This window comes from Oncorhynchus kisutch, linkage group LG5 (genome assembly GCF_002021735.2).
Source record: "Oncorhynchus kisutch isolate 150728-3 linkage group LG5, Okis_V2, whole genome shotgun sequence".
Lineage (NCBI taxonomy): Eukaryota > Metazoa > Chordata > Actinopteri > Salmoniformes > Salmonidae > Oncorhynchus > Oncorhynchus kisutch.
In genome coordinates, this window is record NC_034178.2 from 69963492 (window position 1) to 69986652 (window position 23161).

Below are 23161 nucleotides of genomic sequence, written 5' to 3' on the forward strand. Positions count from 1 at the left end.
TAATAATAATAAAAAACACGTTTTTTTGACAAATTATATTTATATTATTAAATTATTTATTATAATTATATTCACATCACCAAATAATTGATTAAAACACACTGTTTTGCAAAGAAGGTCTACATTAGCCTCAGCAGCACTCTCTAGGGTAGCACCGTGGTGTAGCCGGAGGACAGCTAGCTTCCGTCCTCCTCTGGGCACATTGACTTAAATACAAAACCTAGGAGGCTCATGGTTCTCACCCCCTTCCATTGACTTACACAGTAGTTATAGCAACTTCTGGAGGACGTCCTCCAGCCTATCAGAGCTCTTGCCGCATGAACTGACATGTTGTCCACCCAATCAAAGGCTCAGAGGATTAATCTAGTACTGATAGCATAAGCTACAACTAGCTAGCACTGCAGTGCATAAAATATGGTGAGTAGTTGACTCAAAGAGAAAGAAAGACAATAGTTTTGAACAAATTCAATATCTTTTGAACAAATTCGATATCTTCAATAATGAGAGAGAGAGAGAGAGAGAGAGAGAGAGAGAGAGAGAGAGAGAGAGAGAGAGAGAGAGAGAGAGAGAGAGAGAGAGAGAGAGAGAGAAAGAGGGAGATAGAGAGAGAGAGAGAGAGAGAGAGAGAGAGAGAGAGAGAGAGAGAGAGAGAGGGAGAGAGAGAGAGAGAGATTTCATAATTTTCTTTCGCTTTCACTTACTTAGCAAGCAAATGCAGCTATCTAGTTTAGCCTACTCAAACCCCCGGCTCATACAGAGGGATGCTATCTAGTTTAGCCTACTCAAACCCCCGGCTCATACAGAGGGATGCTATCTAGTTTAGCCTACTCAAACCCCCGGCTCATACAGAGGGATGCTATCTAGTTTAGCCTACTCAAACCCCCGGCTCATACAGAGGGATGCTATCTAGTTTAGCCTACTCAAACCCCCGTCTCATACAGAGGGATGCTATCTAGTTTAGCCTACTCAAAAAACCCCGGCTCATACAGAGGGATGCTATGTTAGCTAGCTGGCTATGACTATCCAAGACTGGAACTCCTCTAAGTCAAGGCTTTTGGTTTTACAGATTTAATGCCACCGGTGTGACTGCTTAACTGCTTTCTGACTGTAAACTGTACTGCATGATTGTAGAGGGTTTACTGTTAGCTACGTTGACTAGCCTACACCTATGGATGTTACATTGACCTGTGTGAATGGAATATGAATGACAGTCATCCAGTATGTTGTAATATAAATAAGGCTTCATGTTCATGAAAGAAATAATAATCCTCCCTCATCTTAAACGGCACCGACCTGACACACACACACACGCACACACACACACACACACACACACACACACACACACACACACACACACACACACACACACACACACACACACACACACACACACACACACAGACACAGACACACACACACACACACACACACACACACACACACACACACACACACACACACACACACACACACACAGACACACGCACACGCACACACACAGACACAGACACAGACACACACACACACACACACACACACACACACACACACACACACACACACACACACACACACACACACAGACACAGACACACACACACACACACACACACACACACACACACACACACACAGACACAGACACAGACACACACACACACACACACACACACACACACACACACACAGACACACACAGACACAGACACAGACACACACACACACACACACACACACACACACACACACACATACACAGACACAGACACAGACACACACACACACACAGACGCAGACACAGACACACACACACAGACACAGACACAGACACAGACACACAGACACAGACACAGACACAGAAACACACACACACACACACACACACACACACACACACACACACACACACACACACACACACACACACACACACACACAGACACACACACAGACACACACACACACAGACACACAGACACACAACACAGACACAGACACACACACACACACACACACACACACACACACACACAGACACACACACACAGACACAGACACACACATTTTAAAGACTTTATTTGAATCCATCAATCAAATGTACGTTTTAAAAGGATCAAAACATTTCAAAGAGTACAGAAAGCGTGGTTACTCAAGAGTACAGAAAGCACCTCCTTATCCAAACAGCAAGGCTGCCCACGACAGCTGAAACAGAGCATTACCTAGTCAACAGCATTGTCCTACTTTTTATCAGGCCCACAATCTGGAAGCAATGTACTACAATCCTGTGTACGTGGCAGAGACTGACCAATATCAGCACCACCAGCTAGCACCTCCATCCCAGGCTGTCCCAGCGTGCCACGAGGGGCTGGTGTTTAAGCAACTTCTCGGCAAAGGCCTTCTCCATGTAGCCGTCCAATGAGGAGCTTGTAACAATATCTGCCGTACACAGACACACACACACACACACACACACACAGACACACACACATACAGACACACACACACACACACACACACACACACACACACACACACACACACACACACACACACACACACACACACACACACACACACACACACACACACACACACACACACACACACACACACACACTCCTGCTCACATTACAATCCCTCCTCTCCTCTCCTCTCTCTCCCTCCCCATTCCTCCCTACCCTGTTCCCTCTCTCCCTACTTCCCTCTCTTCTTCTCCTTCCCTCCCTAACCTCCTCTCCTCTCTTCCCTCCATCCCAGACTCTCCTCATTTTCATCCAGTCTACGTATTTATTATTGCCATCAGCCTCTGCTGTTTAGTACTCATGGACTCCTTTCAGGGCATACCTCAGGGAAATATGTCACATACGGACTTGTCTCAAATGGCACACTACATTATTCCCTATGTAGTGCAATACTATGAGTACTAAAATGTGTTCACTATATAGAGAATAGAGTTCCATTCAAGATGCAACCTAGAACTTTCAGAGTGGCAGTAGACAGTCTGTCTCTCCAGGGTCTGCCTGTCTGTCCTTCTGCCTGGCTGTTTGTCTGTTTGTCTGTCTGTCTGGTATTATAATATCATCTTTTCCGTATCTCAGAACAGCAAGATGTTTTACATTGAGTAACGACAAGCTCTTAACTTGTCCACTAAAAATGAATGGCACAGTGTCTGGCTGGCTGTCTGTCTCTGGCTGGCTGGCTGTCTCTGGCTGGCTGTCTGTCTCTGGCTGGCTGGCTGTCTCTGGCTGGCTGGCTGTCTCTGGCTGGCTGGCTGTCTCTGGCTGGCTGTCTCTATGTCTGTCTATCCTTCCATCTATCTGTATTTGCGTCTCTCTGTGAATCTGTCATTATTAATGTGAGATAGATGAATATCACTAGGAGATATAGACGTTCATGATGACTAGCGAATGACAAACTCTGATCGTGTCTATCTGAAATGGTGACAGTTATTTCTGTGACTTTCAACTGAAATGATTTTGTTTCATCACTCTTAACTTGTCTCCATCTGAAATGACCGTGTGTAGACAGGAGACAGGACCCTTATTGTAGACAGGAGACAGGGCCCTTATTACAGTCTGGAGACAGGACCCTTATTGCAGTCTGGAGACAGGACCCTTATTGCATTCAGGAGACAGGACCCTTATTGTAGACAGGAGACAGGACCCTTATTACAGTCTGGAGACAGTACCCTTATTGCAGTCTGGAGACATGATCCTTATTGTAGACAGGAGACATGACCCTTATTGTAGACAGGAGACAGGACCCTTATTGTAGTCTGGAGACAGGACCCTTATTACAGTCTGGAGACAGAACCCTTATTGTAGTCTGGAGACAGAACCCTTATTGTAGTCTGGAGACAGAACCCTTATTACAGTCTGGAGACAGGACCCTTATTGCAGTCTGAAGACAGGACCCTTATTGAAGTCTGGAGACAGGACCCTTATTACAGTCTGGAGACAGAACCCTTATTGTAGTCTGGAGACAGGACCCTTATTGCAGTCTGAAGACAGGACCCTTATTGAAGTCTGGAGACAGGACCCTTATTGCAGTCTGGAGACAGGACCCGTATTACAGTCTGGAGACAGGACCCGTATTACAGTCTGGAGACAGAACCCTTATTGTAGTCTGGAGACAGTCCCCTAATTGCAGTCTGGAGACAGGACCCTTATTGCAGTCTGAAGACAGGACCCTTATTGAAGTCTGGAGACAGGACCCTTATTGCAGTCTGGAGACAGGACCCGTATTACAGTCTGGAGACAGGACCCGTATTACAGTCTGGAGACAGGACCCTTATTACAGTCTGGAGACAGAACCCTTATTGTAGTCTGGAGACAGTCCCCTAATTGCAGTCTGGAGACAGGACCCTTATTGCAGTCTGAAGACAGGACCCTTATTGAAGTCTGGAGACAGGACCCTTATTGCAGTCTGGAGACAGGACCCGTATTACAGTCTGGAGACAGGACCCTTATTACAGTCTGAAGACAGGACCCTTATTGTAGTCTGGAGACAGAACCCTTATTACAGTCTGGAGACAGATTTGTATTTGATCATGTACAGTTGAAGTCTAAAGTTGACGTACACCTTAGCCAAATACAATTAGATTAAGTTTTTCACAATTCCTGACATTTAATACTAGAACAAATTCCCTGTCTTAGGTCAGTTAGGATTACTACTTTATTTTAAGAATGTTAAATGTCAGAATAATAGTAGAGAGAATTATTTATTACAGCTTTTATTTCTTTCCTCGCATTCACAGTGGGTCAGTTTATAGACACTCAATTAGTACTTGGTAGCATTGCCTTAAATTGTTTAATTTGGGTCAAACGTTTTGGGTAGCCTTCCACAAGCTTCCCACAATAAGTTGGGTGAATTTTGGCCCGACTTAGGCCTCCTTGCCTTCACACGCTTTTTCAATTCTGCCACAATATCTTGACTTTGTTGTCCTTAAGCCATTTTGCCACAACTTTGGAGGTATGCTTGGGGTCATTGTCCATTTGGGTGACCCATTTCTAACCAAGCTTTAACTTCCTGACTGACGTCTTGAGATGTTGCTTCAATATATCCACATAATTGTCTTTCCTCATGATGCCATCTATTTTATGAAGTGCACTGGTCCCTCCTGCAGCAAAGCACCCCCACAACATGACGCTGCCACCCCCATGCTTCACAGTTGGGATGGTGTTCTTCACCATTTTCCTCCAAACATAACGATGGTCATTATGGCCAAACAGTTCTATTTTTGTTTCATCAGACCAGAGGACATTTCTCCAAAAAGTACACTCTTTGTCCCCATGTGCAGTTGCAAACCATAGTCTGGCATTTTTATGGCAGTTTTGGAGAAGTGGCTTCGTCCTTGCTGAGCGGCCTTTCAGGTTATGTCAATATAGGACTTGTGTTACCGTGGATATAAATACTTTTGTACCTGTTTCCTCCAGCATCTTCACAGGGTCCTTGCTGTTGTAATGGGATTGATTTGCACTCTTCGCACCAAAGTACATTCATCTCTAGGAGACAGAATTCCCCCTTCCTGAGGGGTATGACGGCTGCGTGGTCCCATGGTGTTTATACTTGCGTACTATTGTTTGTACAGATGAACGTGGTACCTTCAGGCGTTTGGAAAATGCTCCCAAGGATGAACTAGACTTGTGGAGGTCTACAATTTTTTTCTGAGGTCTTGGCTGATTTCCCCATGATGTCAAGCAAAGAGGCACTGAGTTTGAAGGTAGGCCTTGAAATACATCCACAGGTACACCTCCAATTGACTCAAATTATGTCAATAAGCCTATCAGAAGCTTCTAAAGCCATGACATAATTTTATGGACTTTTCCAAGCTGTTTAAAGGCACAGTCAACTTGGTGTATGTAAACGTCTGACCCACTGGAATTGTGATACAGTGAATTATAAGTTAAATGATCTGTCTGTAAACAATTATTTAAAAAAGTAGATGTCATAACCGACTTGCCAAAAGTATAGTTTGTTAACAATACATTTGTGGAGTGGTTGAAAAACGAGTTTTAATGACTCCAACCTAAGTGTATGTAAACTAGTTGTAATGACTCCAACCTAAGTGTATGTAAACTAGTTTTAATGACTCCAACCTAAGTGTATGTAAACAAGTTTTAATGACTCCAACCTAAGTGTATGTAAACTAGTTGTAATGACTCCAACCTAAGTGTATGTAAACTAGTTGTAATGACTCCAACCTAAGTGTATGTAAACTAGTTTTAATGACTCCAACCTAAGTGTATGTAAACTAGTTGTAATGACTCCAACCTAAGTGTATGTAAACTAGTTGTAATGACTCCAACCTAAGTGTATGTAAACTAGTTGTAATGACTCCAACCTAAGTATATGTAAACTAGTTGTAATGACTCCAACCTAAGTGTATGTAAACTAGTTGTAATGACTCCAACCTAAGTGTATGTAAACTAGTTGTAATGACTCCAACCTAAGTGGATGTAAACTAGTTGTAATGACTCCAACCTAAGTGGATGTAAACTAGTTGTAATGACTCCAACCTAAGTGTATGTAAACTAGTTGTAATGACTCCAACCTAAGTGTATGTAAACTAGTTGTAATGACTCCAACCTAAGTGGATGTAAACTAGTTGTAATGACTCCAACCTAAGTGGATGTAAACTAGTTGTAATGACTCCAACCTAAGTGTATGTAAACTAGTTGTAATGACTCCAACCTAAGTGTATGTAAACTAGTTGTAATGACTCCAACCTAAGTGGATGTAAACTAGTTGTAATGACTCCAACCTAAGTGTATGTAAACTAGTTGTAATGACTCCAACCTAAGTGTATGTAAACTAGTTGTAATGACTCCAACCTAAGTGTATGTAAACTAGTTGTAATGACTCCAACCTAAGTGTATGTAAACTAGTTGTAATGACTCCAACCTAAGTGTATGTAAACTAGTTGTAATGACTCCAACCTAAGTGGATGTAAACTAGTTGTAATGACTCCAACCTAAGTGGATGTAAACTAGTTGTAATGACTCCAACCTAAGTGGATGTAAACTAGTTGTAATGACTCCAACCTAAGTGGATGTAAACTAGTTGTAATGACTCCAACCTAAGTGTATGTAAACTAGTTGTAATGACTCCAACCTAAGTGGATGTAAACTAGTTGTAATGACTCCAACCTAAGTGTATGTAAACTAGTTGTAATGACTCCAACCTAAGTGTATGTAAACTAGTTGTAATGACTCCAACCTAAGTGTATGTAAACTAGTTGTAATGACTCCAACCTAAGTGGATGTAAACTAGTTGTAATGACTCCAACCTAAGTGGATGTAAACTAGTTGTAATGACTCCAACCTAAGTGTATGTAAACTAGTTGTAATGACTCCAACCTAAGTGTATGTAAACTAGTTGTAATGACTCCAACCTAAGTGTATGTAAACTAGTTGTAATGACTCCAACCTAAGTGTATGTAAACTAGTTGTAATGACTCCAACCTAAGTGTATGTAAACTAGTTGTAATGACTCCAACCTAAGTGGATGTAAACTAGTTGTAATGACTCCAACCTAAGTGGATGTAAACTAGTTGTAATGACTCCAACCTAAGTGGATGTAAACTAGTTGTAATGACTCCAACCTAAGTGGATGTAAACTAGTTGTAATGACTCCAACCTAAGTGGATGTAAACTAGTTGTAATGACTCCAACCTAAGTGGATGTAAACTAGTTGTAATGACTCCAACCTAAGTGGATGTAAACTAGTTGTAATGACTCCAACCTAAGTGGATGTAAACTAGTTGTAATGACTCCAACCTAAGTGGATGTAAACTAGTTGTAATGACTCCAACCTAAGTGGATGTAAACTAGTTGTAATGACTCCAACCTAAGTGGATGTAAACTAGTTGTAATGACTCCAACCTAAGTGGATGTAAACTAGTTGTAATGACTCCAACCTAAGTGGATGTAACTAGTTGTAATGACTCCAACCTAAGTGGATGTAAACTAGTTGTAATGACTCCAACCTAAGTGGATGTAAACTAGTTGTAATGACTCCAACCTAAGTGTATGTAAACTAGTTGTAATGACTCCAACCTAAGTGTATGTAAACTAGTTGTAATGACTCCAACCTAAGTGTATGTAAACTAGTTGTAATGACTCCAACCTAAGTGGATGTAAACTAGTTGTAATGACTCCAACCTAAGTGTATGTAAACTAGTTGTAATGACTCCAACCTAAGTGTATGTAAACTAGTTGTAATGACTCCAACCTAAGTGTATGTAAACTAGTTGTAATGACTCCAACCTAAGTGTATGTAAACTAGTTGTAATGACTCCAACCTAAGTGGATGTAAACTAGTTGTAATGACTCCAACCTAAGTGTATGTAAACTAGTTGTAATGACTCCAACCTAAGTGTATGTAAACTAGTTGTAATGACTCCAACCTAAGTGGATGTAAACTAGTTGTAATGACTCCAACCTAAGTGGATGTAAACTAGTTGTAATGACTCCAACCTAAGTGTATGTAAACTAGTTGTAATGACTCCAACCTAAGTGTATGTAAACTAGTTGTAATGACTCCAACCTAAGTGTATGTAAACTAGTTGTAATGACTCCAACCTAAGTGTATGTAAACTAGTTGTAATGACTCCAACCTAAGTGTATGTAAACTAGTTGTAATGACTCCAACCTAAGTGTATGTAAACTAGTTGTAATGACTCCAACCTAAGTGTATGTAAACTAGTTGTAATGACTCCAACCTAAGTGTATGTAAACTAGTTGTAATGACTCCAACCTAAGTGGATGTAAACTAGTTGTAATGACTCCAACCTAAGTGTATGTAAACTAGTTGTAATGACTCCAACCTAAGTGTATGTAAACTAGTTGTAATGACTCCAACCTAAGTGTATGTAAACTAGTTGTAATGACTCCAACCTAAGTGGATGTAAACTAGTTGTAATGACTCCAACCTAAGTGGATGTAAACTAGTTGTAATGACTCCAACCTAAGTGGATGTAAACTAGTTGTAATGACTCCAACCTAAGTGGATGTAAACTAGTTGTAATGACTCCAACCTAAGTGTATGTAAACTAGTTGTAATGACTCCAACCTAAGTGGATGTAAACTAGTTGTAATGACTCCAACCTAAGTGGATGTAAACTAGTTGTAATGACTCCAACCTAAGTGTATGTAAACTAGTTGTAATGACTCCAACCTAAGTGTATGTAAACTAGTTGTAATGACTCCAACCTAAGTGTATGTAAACTAGTTGTAATGACTCCAACCTAAGTGGATGTAAACTAGTTGTAATGACTCCAACCTAAGTGGATGTAAACTAGTTGTAATGACTCCAACCTAAGTGTATGTAAACTAGTTGTAATGACTCCAACCTAAGTGTATGTAAACTAGTTGTAATGACTCCAACCTAAGTGGATGTAAACTTCCCACTTCAACTGTATATGTTTTTGCTGTTTATTCTTTGTTATAGAGCCAAAAATATTGGAGAAGAGGTTTGCCCATATTTCTCCATTTTGGATAGATCATTCTTTGTGTTGTTTTTGGTTTAGTGATTTGCAATTTTCCCAGAAGTGGTTCTATTCTATGAATTATTCATTTACATTGAGCAGATATCAGATGTGCTGTTCCTTATTTTTTTGTAGTGTATTTCTGTATTGTTTTAGTGATTCACAACAGTGAAGGTGGAGACTCAGGTTTTCTGGATCTCTATTTCTTTCTTAGGTTTTTGCATTCTTCATCACACCATTTATCATTGTTTTTAATTTTCTTAGGTTGTCTGCTTGACATTTTTAGATTTGATAGTGAAGCTGAGAGGTCAAATATACTGTTTAGGTTTTCTACTGCCAGGTTTACAACTTCACTATTACAGTGAAACATTTTGTCCAGGAAGTTGTCTAAAAGGGATTGAATTTGTTATTGCCTCATTGTTTTTTGGTAGATTTCTACTCTACTTTCCTTCCAGCTATAGCATTTCTTAGTATTATTCTGTGCCTTTGGTTTTGATGCCTCGTGATTGATTATTTCTCAATTCAAGTAGACTGGGATTTTGCTGTGATCTGATAGGGGTGTCGGTGGGTTGACTGTGAAAGGTCTGAGAGACTCTGGGTTGAGGTCAGTGATAAAGTAGTCTACAGTACCCATTCCAAAGGATGAACTATACAGTTGAAGTCAGAAGTTTACATACACCTTAGCCAAATATATTTAAACTCAGTTTTTCACAATTCCTGACATTTAATCCTAGTAAGGATGGTAGTATTTTCATGGTAGCAGGGTGGTAGTCTATCCATGGTAGCAGGATGGTAGTCTTTTCATGGTAGCAGGATGGTAGTCTTTTCATGGTACCAGGGTGGAAGTCTATCCATGGTAGCAGGGTGGAAGTATTTTCATGGTAGCAGGGTGGTAGTCTATTCATGGTAGCAGGGTGGTAGTATTTTCATGGTAGCAGGGTGGTAGTATTTTCATGGTAGCAGGATGGTAGTCTTTTCATGGTAGCAGGGTGGAAGTCTATCCATGGTAGCAGGGTGGAAGTATTTTCATGGTAGCAGGGTGGTAGTCTATTTATGGTAGCAGGGTGGTAGTATTTTCATGGTAGCAGGGTGGTAGTATTTTCATGGTAGCAGGATGGTAGTCTTTTCATGGTAGCAGGGTGGAAGTCTATCCATGGTAGCAGGGTGGAAGTATTTTCATGGTAGCAGGGTGGTAGTCTATTCATGGTAGCAGGGTGGAAGTCTATCCATGGTAGCAGGGTGGTAGTATTTTCATGGTAGCAGGATGGTAGTATTTTCATGGTAGCAGGGTGTAAGTATTTTCATGGTAGCAGGATGGTAGTCTTTTCATGGTAGCAGGGTGGAAGTCTATCCATGGTAGCAGGGTGGAAGTATTTTCATGGTAGCAGGGTGGTAGTCTATTCATGGTAGCAGGGTGGAAGTCTATCCATGGTAGCAGAGTGGTAGTATTTTCATGGTAGCAGGATGGTAGTATTTTCATGGTAGCAGAGTGGAAGTATTTTCATGGTAGCAGGATGGTAGTCTTTTCATGGTAGCAGGGTGGAAGTCTATCCATGGTAGCAGGGTGGTAGTCTTTTCATGGTAGCAGGGTGGAAGTATTTTCATGGTAGCAGGATGGTAGTATTTTCATGGTAGCAGGGTGGTAGTCTTTTCATGGTAGCAGGGTGGTAGTCTTTTCATGGTAGCAGGGTGGAAGTATTTTCATGGTAGCAGGGTGGAAATATGTTCATGGTAGCAGGGTGGACGTCTTTTCATGGTAGCAGGGTGGAAGTCTTGTCATGGTAGCAGGGGGGAGATAACCACTTGTGCATTGGGGAAAGTAGAATAAACTCTCTCAATTCAATTCAAGGGGCTTTATTGGCATGGGAAACATGTGTTAACATTGCCAAAGCAAGTGAAGTAGATCATAAACAAAAGTGAAATAAACAATAAAAATTAACAGTAGACACATACAGAAATTCAAGAAATTCCATCTCTCTATCTCTCTGTCTCTCTCCCTCTGTCCCTCACCCCCCTGTCTCTCTCTCTCTCCTTCTCGCTCTCTCCCTCACCCCCATGTCTCCTCTCTCTCTCTCTCTCTCTCTCTCTCTCTCTGTCTCTCTCTCTCTCTCTCTCTCTCTCTCTCTCTCTCCCTCTCTCCCTCACCCCCCCATGTCTCTCCTCTCTCTCTCTCTCTCTCTCTATATATATATCTCTCACGCTCTCTCTCTCCCTCTCTCCCTCACCCCCCATGTCTCCTCTCTCTCTCTCTCTCTCTCTCTCTCTCTCTCTCTCTCCCCCTCTCTCCCTCACCCCCCATGTCTCTCCTCTCTCTCTCTCTCTCTCCCTCTCTCTCTCCCTCTCTCTCTCTCCCTCTCTCTATCTCTCTCTCTCTCTCTCTCTCCCTCCCTCTCTCTCTCTCCCTCTCTCTCTCCCTCTCTCTCTCTCTCTCTCTCCCTCTCTCCCTCCCTCTCTCTCTCCCTATCTCTCTCTCTCTCTCTCTCTCTCTTCTCTATCTCCTGGTTTGTCTTTATGCAGCTGTGCTCTTTCCTGGACTATGAAAGTGGATAACTATTGTTATTTGAAGGTATTGATCATTTCCAGTATTGCATGTCCTACAATTTATGTTTGTTGATAGGCACATCCTATCATCACTAGAAGTATGGTCTATATTTTAGGGCTCGTATTTATCTAGGTCATAATATCACCTGAGCGCCTATAATATCGCGACATTATGATTCTCAGCCTCAAACTTTCAAGAAGCAGTGATATGACACTGGTGATATAACAGAGGGAGGGTACATACATACACACACACACACACACACACACACAGGCAGATCTGCATTGCCGGAGGGCACAGATCCAGATGGCTAGTGATTTCCCAACATGCACTGTTACTACATAATGCTTCACTTCCTGAATGCAGCAGGGCTTAAAGGAGGTCAGACAAGATGGTGTGTGTGTGTGTGTGTGTCTGTGTGTCTGTGTGTGTGTCTGTGTGTGTGTGTGTGTGTGTGTGTGAGAGAGAGAGAGAGCGAGAGAGAGCAGTCTCTCTACATCCCCCGAATAGAATCACTCACATTCTGCAGAGGCAGCATATTCCATCATCTTACTGTGTCTTATATCACATAGGCTGTGAGAACATGCATTTGACCCTCTTCTTCTCACGTTCCCACACCTCTTATATCTCACCCATTGGATAGTCAGCGTGTTAACGTATCAGCTGTGCTTCCACAACGTTTTGAAATCTGCAATTTAACATCACGAGTGGAACCTCTGTCATTGTCCTGTCTTGCCACAGCACTTTGAACTGCGGCACATTGAAGCGTATGATTGGTCTAGCTATGTAAAGGATCAAGGTGATTGGATGCATGTTTTAAAGAAAACGCCCCTCTAGATTAGAGTGGAGCTGAATGGAGACAGAGAATGTTCTCCACTGATTTTATAAAATGTTAAAAATAGCATCACGCTTTTCTCTTGTGCAACGTTGTCAACACATCTGGGTTGCTCTTATTCCCGCCCCCATTGCAGAATACAGCCTTTTGACAGCATGTACTAAAGTTGATTTAATCCACAATTGCATTAGCTTGGTCCCCTCATTTTGGTGATTGGTATTTAGGCTGTGACAATGAAACGGCGTCAAGAGGTTTTAGCAAGGAAGTTTGGTAGGGAGACCTGATACCTATGTTTAGTGGGGAAGTTTGGTAGGGAGACCTGATACCTATGTTTAGTGGGGATGTTTGGTAGGGAGACCTGATACCTATGTTTAGTGGGGAAGTTTGGTAGGGAGACCTGATACCTATGTTTAGTGGGGAAGTTTGGTAGGGAGACCTGATACCTATGTTTAGTGGGGATGTTTGGTAGGGAGACCTGATACCTATGTTTTAGTGGGGAAGCTTGGTAGGGAGACCTGATACCTATGTTTAGTGGGGAAGTTTGGTAGGGAGACTTGATACCTATGTTTAGTGGGGATGTTTGGTAGGGAGACCTGATACCTATGTTTAGTGGGGATGTTTGGTAGGGAGACCTGATACCTATGTTTTAGTGGGGAAGTTTGGTAGGGAGACCTGATACCTATGTTTAGTGGGGAAGTTTGGTAGGGAGACCTGATACCTATGTTTAGTGGGGATGTTTGGTAGGGAGACCTGATACCTATGTTTAGTGGGGATGTTTGGTAGGGAGACCTGATACCTATGTTTAGTGGGGAAGTTTGGTAGGGAGACCTGATACCTATGTTTTAGTGGGGAAGTTTGGTAGGGAGACCTGATACCTATGTTTAGTGGGGAAGTTTGGTAGGGAGACCTGATACCTATGTTTAGTGGGGATGTTTGGTAGGGAGACCTGATACCTATGTTTAGTGGGGATGTTTGGTAGGGAGACCTGATACCTATGTTTTAGTGGGGAAGTTTGGTAGGGAGACCTGATACCTATGTTTAGTGGGGAAGTTTGGTAGGGAGACCTGATTTGTAACTATTAAAACAATTGTGTCGAACAGAATGGGAACCCAAATATCATGGTGATGCAGAATGATCCAAATCCAGACACAGGAGGCAGATGGTTGGAGTTTTACAGTGTTTATTAATCCAAAAGGAGTAGGCAAGAGAATGGTCATGGACAGGCAAAAGGTTAAAACCAGAACAGAGTCCAGGAGGTACAGAGTGGCAGACAGATTCGTGGTCAAGGCAGGCAGAACGGTCAGGCAGGCAGGTACAGAGTCCAGAAACAGGCATGGGTCAAAACCGAAAGGACTAGAAAAAAGAGAATAGAAGCAGGAGTAGGGATACAGGGATAAATACACTGGTATAGAGAGACAGGAAACACAGGGATAAATACACTGGCACAGAGAGACAGGAAACACAGGGATAAATACACTGGGGAAAACAAGCGACACCTAGAAGGGGTGGAGACAAGCACAAGGACAGGTTAAACAGATCAGGGCGTGACACCAAAAGTGGATGTTTGATTCTTGAGCGGGGATAATTCATTTAAAAATAGTTTGGTTAGTGTGAAGGGGCAGATTTATGTCCCTCGTCTTCAGGAAATTGTATTATCTATTTACTGGATTTAGTCTGATGAGTGGAACAATTCTAATTCTTAACAATGGGCTAAACTATAGGGTAATTAGTGTACTTGTCAGAAACAACATTACTGTTATTCCCTACAGTTATTTTATTATCAAAGCTTAATACAGTCCCTGGTCAAAGCTAATACAGTCCCTGGTCAAGGCTAATACAGTCCCTGGTCAAAGCTAATACAGTCCCTGGTCAAGGCTAATACAGTCCCTGGTCAAGGCTAATACAGTCCCTGGTCAAGGCTAATACAGTCCCTGGTCAAAGCTAATACAGTCCCTGGTCAAAGTTAATACAGTCCCTGGTCAAAGCTAATACAGTCCCTGGTCAAAGCTTAATACAGTCCCTGGTCAAAGCTTAATACAGTCCCTGGTCAAAGCTTAATACAGTCCCTGGTCAAAGCTTAATACAGTCCCTGGTCAAAGCTTAATACAGTCCCTGGTCAAAGCTTAATACAGTCCCTGGTCAAAGCTTAATACAGTCCCTGGTCAAAGCTTAATACAGTCCCTGGTCAAAGCTAATACAGTCCCTGGTCAAAGCTTAATACAGTCCCTGGTCAAAGCTTAATACAGTCCCTGGTCAAGGCTAATACAGTCCCTGGTCAAAGCTAATACAGTCCCTGGTCAAAGCTTAATACAGTCCCTGGTCAAAGCTAATACAGTCCCTGGTCAAAGCTAATACAGTCCCTGGTCAAGGCTAATACAGTCCCTGGTCAAGGCTAATACAGTCCCTGGTCAAAGCTAATACAGTCCCTGGTCAAAGCTTAATACAGTCCCTGGTCAAAGCTAATACAGTCCCTGGTCAAAGCTTAATACAGTCCCTGGTCAAGGCTAATACAGTCCCTGGTCAAGGCTAATACAGTCCCTGGTCAAGGCTAATACAGTCCCTGGTCAAGGCTAATACAGTCCCTGGTCAAAGCTAATACAGTCCCTGGTCAAGGCTAATACAGTCCCTGGTCAAAGCTTAATACAGTCCCTGGTCAAGGCTAATACAGTCCCTGGTCAAAGCTAATACAGTCCCTGGTCAAGGCTAATACAGTCCCTGGTCAAAGCTAATACAGTCCCTGGTCAAAGCTAATACAGTCCCTGGTCAAAGCTTAATACAGTCCCTGGTCAAGGCTAATACAGTCCCTGGTCAAAGCTAATACAGTCCCTGGTCAAAGCTAATACAGTCCCTGGTCAAAGCTAATACAGTCCCTGGTCAAAGCTAATACAGTCCCTGGTCAAAGCTAATACAGTCCCTGGTCAAGGCTAATACAGTCCCTGGTCAAGGCTAATACAGTGCCTGGTCAAGGCTAATACAGTCCCTGGTCAAGGCTAATACAGTCCCTGGTCAAAGCTAATACAGTCCCTGGTCAAAGCTAATACAGTCCCTGGTCAAAGCTAATACAGTCCCTGGTCAAAGCTAATACAGTCCCTGGTCAAGGCTAATACAGTGCCTGGTCAAAGCTAATACAGTCCCTGGTCAAAGCTTAATACAGTCCCTGGTCAAGGCTAATTACAGTCCCTGGTCAAAGCTAATACAGTCCCTGGTCAAAGCTAATACAGTCCCTGGTTTTTATTTTCTCAGGGAATCTTCCCGACCAGCTACATTCACTTGAAGAAGGCCATCGTAACCAACAGAGGGTAAGTATCACTCCCTTTCTTATACCTAATGACTTTCTCTGAGGAGACGAAGCAGGAAAGAGAGAAGGGTGTTAAGGAGAGGGAGGAGAGAGGGAGGAGAGGAGAGAGGGAGGAGGGAGAGAGGAGAGAGGGATGGAGAGGAGAGAGAGAGGAGAGAGGGATGGAGAGAGAGAGAGAAAGAGAGAGAGGAGGAGTGAGAGAGGAGAGAGAGGGAGGAGAGAGAGAGGGAGAAAATGTCTCCTCCTCTCTCTCTCTCTCTCTCTCTCTCTCTCTCTCTCTCTCTCTCTCTCTCTCTCTCTCTCTCCTCTCTCTCTTCTCTCTCTCTCTCTCTCTCTCCTCTCTCTCTCTCTCTCTCTCTCTCTCTCTCTCTCTCTCTCTCTCTCTCTCTCTCTCTCTCTCTCTCTCTCTCTCTCTCTCTCTCTCTCTCTCTCTCTCTCTCTCTCTCTCTCTCTCTCTCTCTCTCTCTCTCTCTCTCTCTCTCTCTCTCTCTCTCTCTCTCTCTCTCTCTCTCTCTCTCTCTCCTCTCTCTCTCTCTCTCTCTCTCTCTCTCTCTCTCTCCTCTCTCTCTCTCTCTCTCTCTCTCTCTCTCTCTCTCTCTCTCTCTCTCTCTCTCTCTCTCTCTCTCTCTCTCTCTCTCTCTCTCTCTCCATCGCTCTATCCCTCCCTATCTGATTGATTCCTCTTGCTGTCCCTGTGTTCTACTCTGTCTGACTGCAGAAGTTCTGATTTATAACTAGTTCTAGATTTACAGTGTCCAGTTACCTGGCAGACTATGGGAAAGGTCTTGTACTGAGAATCACCTCAGTGAAATCATCAGTCATGACTGACAAGATCATCTCAATCACTTCTTAGGGGAACACTTATTTTACTATGTCCAGTGCCCGGCTTGGTACGGGGAAACTACAGTCAAATCAAATCAAATTTATTTATATAGCCCTTCGTACATCAGCTGATATCTCAAAGTGCTGTACAGAAACCCAGCCTAAAACCCCAAACAGCAAGCAATGCAGGTGTAGAAGCACGGTGGCTAGGAAAAACTCCCTAGAAAGGCCAATACCTAGGAAGAAACCTAGAGAGGAACCAGGCTATGTGGGGTGGCCAGTCCTCTTCTGGCTGTGCCGGGTGGAGATTATAACAGAACATGGCCAAGATGTTCAAATGTTCATAAATGACCAGCATGGTCGAATAATAATAAGGCAGAACAGTTGAAACTAGAGCAGCAGCACAGTCAGGTGGAAGTTGAAACTGGAGCAGCAGCATGGCCAGGTGGACTGGGGACAGCAAGGAGTCATCATGTCAGGTAGTCCTGGGGCATGGTCCTAGGGCTCAGGTCCTCCGAGAGAGAGAAAGAAAGAGAGAAGGAGAGAATTAGAGAATGCACACTTAGATTCACACAGGACACCGAATAGGACAGGAGAAGTACTCCAGATATAACAAACTGACCCCAGCCCCCCGACACATAAACTACTGCAGCATAAATACTGGAGGCTGAGACAGGAGGGGTCAGGAGACACTGTGGCCCCATCCGAGGACACCCCCGGACAGGGCCAAACAGGAAGGATATAACCCCACCCACTTTGCCAAAGCACAGCCCCCACACCACTAGAGGGATATCTTCAACCACCAACTTACCATCCTGAGACAAGGCTGAGTATAGCCCACAAAGATCTCCGCCACGGCACAACCCAAGGGGGGGGGGCGCCAACCCAGACAGGATGACCACAACAGTGAATCAACCCACTCAGGTGACGCACCCCCTCCAGGGACGGCATGAGAGAGCCCCAGCAAGCCAGTGACTCAGCCCCTGTAATAGGGTTAGAGGCAGAGAATCCCAGTGGAAAGAGGGGAACCGGCCAGGCAGAGACAGCAAGGGCGGTTCGTTGCTCCAGAGCCTTTCCGTTCACCTTCCCACTCCTGGGCCAGACTACACTCAATCATATGACCCACTGAAGAGATGAGTCTTCAGTAAAGACTTAAAGGTTGAGACCGAGTTTGCGTCTCTGACATGGGTAGGCAGACCGTGCCATAAAAATGGAGCTCTATAGGAGAAAGCCCTGCCTCCAGCTGTTTGCTTAGAAATTCTAGGGACAATTAGGAGGCCTGCGTCTTGTGACCGTAGCGTACGTGTAGGTATGTACGGCAGGACCAAATCAGAGAGATAGGTAGGAGCAAGCCCATGTAATGCTTTGTAGGTTAGCAGTAAAACCTTGAAATCAGCCCTTGCTTTGACAGGAAGCCAGTGTAGAGAGGCTAGCACTGGAGTAATATGATCAAATTTTTTGGTTCTAGTCAGGATTCTAGCAGCCGTATTTAGCACTAACTGAAGTTTATTTAGTGCTTTATCCGGGTAGCCGGAAAATAGAGCATTGCAGTAGTCTAACCTAGAAGTGACAAAAGCATGGATTAATTTTTCTGCATCATTTGCAGTCATATACTTGTTCCAGTTATCCAGCACGGTACAGGGAAACTACAGTCATATACTTGTTCCAGTTATCCAGCACGGTACAGGGAAACTACAGTCATATACTTGTTCCAGTTATCCAGCACGGTACAGGGAAACTACAGTCATATACTTGTTCCAGTTATCCAGCACGGTACAGGGAAACTACAGTCATAAACTTGTTCCAGTTATCCAGCACGGTACAGGGAAACTACAGTCATATACTTGTTCCAGTTATCCAGCACGGTACAGGGAAACTACAGTCATATACTTGTTCCAGTTATCCAGCACGGTACAGGGAAACTACAGTCATATACTTGTTCCAGTTATCCAGCACGGTACAGGGAAACTACAGTCATATACTTGTTCCAGTTATCCAGCACGGTACAGGGAAACTACAGTCATATACTTGTTCCAGTTATCCAGCACGGTACAGGGAAACTACAGTCATATACTTGTTCCAGTTATCCAGCACGGTACAGGGAAACTACAGTCATATACTTGTTCCAGTTATCCAGCACGGTACAGGGAAACTACAGTCATATACTTGTTCCAGTTATCCAGCACGGTACAGGGAAACTACAGTCATATACTTGTTCCAGTTATCCAGCACGGTACAGGGAAACTACAGTCATATACTTGTTCCAGTTATCCAGCACGGTACAGGGAAACTACAGTCATATACTTGTTCCAGTTATCCAGCACGGTACAGGGAAACTACAGTCATATACTTGTTCCAGTTATCCAGCACGGTACAGGGAAACTACAGTCATATACTTGTTCCAGTTATCCAGCACGGTACAGGGAAACTACAGTCATATACTTGTTCCAGTTATCCAGCACGGTACAGGGAAACTACAGTCATATACTTGTTCCAGTTATCCAGCACGGTACAGGGAAACTACAGTCATATACTTGTTCCAGTTATCCAGCACGGTACAGGGAAACTACAGTCATATACTTGTTCCAGTTATCCAGCACGGTACAGGGAAACTACAGTCATATACTTGTTCCAGTTATCCAGCACGGTACAGGGAAACTACAGTCATATACTTGTTCCAGTTATCCAGCACGGTACAGGGAAACTACAGTCATATACTTGTTCCAGTTATCCAGCACGGTACAGGGAAACTACAGTCATATACTTGTTCCAGTTATCCAGCACGGTACAGGGAAACTACAGTCATATACTTGTTCCAGTTATCCAGCACGGTACAGGGAAACTACAGTCATATACTTGTTCCAGTTATCCAGCACGGTACAGGGAAACTACAGTCATATACTTGTTCCAGTTATCCAGCACGGTACAGGGAAACTACAGTCATATACTTGTTCCAGTTATCCAGCACGGTACAGGGAAACTACAGTCATATACTTGTTCCAGTTATCCAGCACGGTACAGGGAAACTACAGTCATATACTTGTTCCAGTTATCCAGCACGGTACAGGGAAGCTATGTTTTTTTTTTAAATTCTTTATATTTTTGATTGAACCTTTAATTAACTAGGCAAGTCATTTAAGAAGATTCTTATTCACAATGACGCCAAACTCGGACGACGCTGGGCCAATTGCGCGCCACCCTATGGGACTTCCAATCACAGTCGGCTGTGATACAGCCTGGAATCGAACCAGCACTGAGATGTAGTTCCTTAGACCGCTGGGCCACTTGGGAGCCCATTTCACAGCATATTACAGGGAAGTCCTTTACTGTACTGGGAAACATCCCAGAATGTGCTGGGATCAGCCAGCAGGATAGACAGGATAGACAGGATGGGCAGGATAGGCAGGATAGACATGATAGGCAGGATAGACAGGATGGGCAGGATAGACAGGATAGACTGGATGGGCAGGATAGACAGGATAGACTGGATGGGCAGGATAGACAGGATAGACTGGATGGGCAGGATAGGCAGGATAGACTGGATGGGCAGGAGATACAGGATAGACAGGATAGGCAGGATAGACATGATGGGCCGGATAGACAGGGTAGACAGGATAGACAGGATAGGCAGGATAGACAGGATAGGCATGATGGGCAGGATAGACAGGGTAGACAGGATAGACAGGATAGGCAGAATAGACAGGATAGACAGGATAGGCAGGATAGACAGGATAGACATGATGGGCAGGATAGACAGGGTAGACAGGGTAGACAGGGTAGGCAGAATAGACAGGATCGACAGGATAGACAGGATAGACAGGATAGACATGATGGGCAGGATAGACAGGGTAGACAGGATGGACAGGATAGACAGGATATAGACAGGATAGCTATTAAATTTGACACATCAAATAACACCGTTTTATCATATAATGTTGTGTGTGCTGGATTTAAACGTGCAAGCCAAGCGCCACCACTATCAGTAGCACTGTCAAAGTTGTACAAAAACAAGTCTGCAAACAAGCAAACACCGGGCACAAACGATGTGTTTACAATACCGCATTGGTAATAAAGCATTATTTGTTAGACTGCAACTTCTGAGGTAGCTAGTTTTAGCTTGGTACCTAGTTACCACCAATACAACCAGTATGAAAACAATGACCCGTAGCAACTGCAGTCATTTTCATTATTCTTAGCAATGATTTCGGGAATCCTTGTGAGTAAACATTAGATAGGTAGACACTTGTTTGTTCGCCTGTTGAAATTGAACTTCAGTTCATTAATAACTCTGTTGCCCAAAGCTAACATTAAAAGCAGCCATCTAGCTTCATCTGGTTAGTAAGTCTCGACCTGACCGGGTTATGTGTTGTGAGGCTAGCCACAATTAGGATTAGGCACAATAGTGGAATTTGCGGTTTGCAAAATAAAAGTACCTCTTTGAAAGTGATACAGATGGTTGCAATTGGTGGAGTCATATTGTTGGAATGTGAAGTAATTAAATGGGGTATCAGTCTACTCGGTGACACCCACAGAACACAACTGTGAAGAGTTTCCGTAAATATTAGCGTTGTAGCTCTTATCGCGGGACTGTGACTGTGTGAAATCACCTCCCCAGTCAGCCTATTGTGTGTATTGACATTCATATTGAACTGTACAGCTTTACCTAAGGATTGGGGATCAATGAAATGGGGTATCAGTCTACTCAATACCCAAGATATTTTTTCCCAATGTCCTCCAAAACACCCACGCGATATTGTTTTTCCTCAGGAATAGTGTTCAATACACACAGGTTGACAATAAATGTGGCTGAATTTACAGTTTTTACAGAGTCCTGCAATAAGAGGTACGAGACTAATGTTCTCTGGGTGTCACTGAGTAGACTGATACTCCATGTCATTGATCCACAATCCATAGTTAAGGCTGTACAGTGAAATTAGCCCCCAATGCAATTCTAAAGTATAGTACATCCAGATTCTAGTCAAATTAACCCATTTTTGTCTTCCGTTGATTTTATTTAACAACATTCCAACTTCGTTTAGCATGATCTATTCAATTATGGTATGATTCTACTATTTGTATTCATTTGCATCACTGTCAATGACAAACTTTTATTTTGAAGGCTAACCGCAAAGTCCACTATTGTGGCTAATCCTTATTGTGGCTAGCTTCATGTAGATGGGTCCGACCACCATTAATCAAATAAGAATAAAATTAAAATGATAAATTATGGTTATTTTAGATGATGACACCTAGCTATATAGAACCTGATGGTCACTCTGACAGAGCTCCAGAGTTCCTCTGTAGAGATGGGAGAAACTTCCAGAAGGACAACCATCTCTGCAGCACTCCACCAATCAGGCCTTTATGGTAGAGTGGCCAGACGGAAGCCACTCCTCAGTAAAAGGCACATGACAGCCCACTTGGAGTTTGCCAAAAGGCACCTAAAGGACTCAGAACATGAGAAACAAGATTCTCTGGTCTGATGAAACCAAGATTAAACTCTTTGGCATGAATGCTAAACGTCATGTTTGGAGGAAACCTGGCACCATCCCTACGGTGAAGCATGGTGGTGGCAGCATCGTGCTGTGGGGATGTTTTTCAGCGGCAGGGACTGGGAGAAAACCTGCGCCAGAGCCCTCAGGACATCAGACTGGGGCGAAGGTTCACCTTCCAACAGGACAACATCCCAGCACACAGCTAAGACAATGCTGGAGTGGCTTCGAGACAAGTCTCTGAATGTCCTTGAGTTGTCCAGCCAGAGCCCAGACTTGAACCCGATCAAACATCTCTGGAGAGACCTGAAAATAGCTGTGCAGCTACGCTCCCCATCCAACTTGACAGAGCTAGAGAGGATCTGCAGAGAAGAATGGGAGAAACTCCCCAAATACAGGTTTGCCAAGCTGGTAGCGTCATACCCAAGACGACCCAAGGCTGTAATCGCTGCCAAAGGTGCTTCAACACATTACTGAGTCTGAATACTTAAGTAAATGTGATATTTCAGTTGTCTTTTTTTGTTATACATTTGCAAACATATCTAAACCTTTCTTTTGCTTTGTCATTATGGGTATTCTGTGTAGATTTATTAGATTTATTTCCAATATATAACTCATATTTATAACTCATATTTATAACTCATATTTATAACTCATATTTATAACTCATATTATAACTCAT

The 23161-nt window shown here is 43.3% G+C and overlaps 1 protein-coding gene across 1 annotated transcript in view; it reads left to right on the forward strand.

The window, feature by feature from the left end:
- Positions 1-23161, forward strand: part of LOC116374123 (dedicator of cytokinesis protein 3-like) — a 200070-nt gene that overhangs the window by 166802 nt on the left and 10107 nt on the right. Inside the window, exon 4 of the mRNA XM_031823922.1 lies at positions 16111-16166. Coding sequence (XP_031679782.1) covers positions 16111-16166 — 56 coding nt within the window. The remainder of the gene's footprint in view (positions 1-16110; positions 16167-23161) is intronic.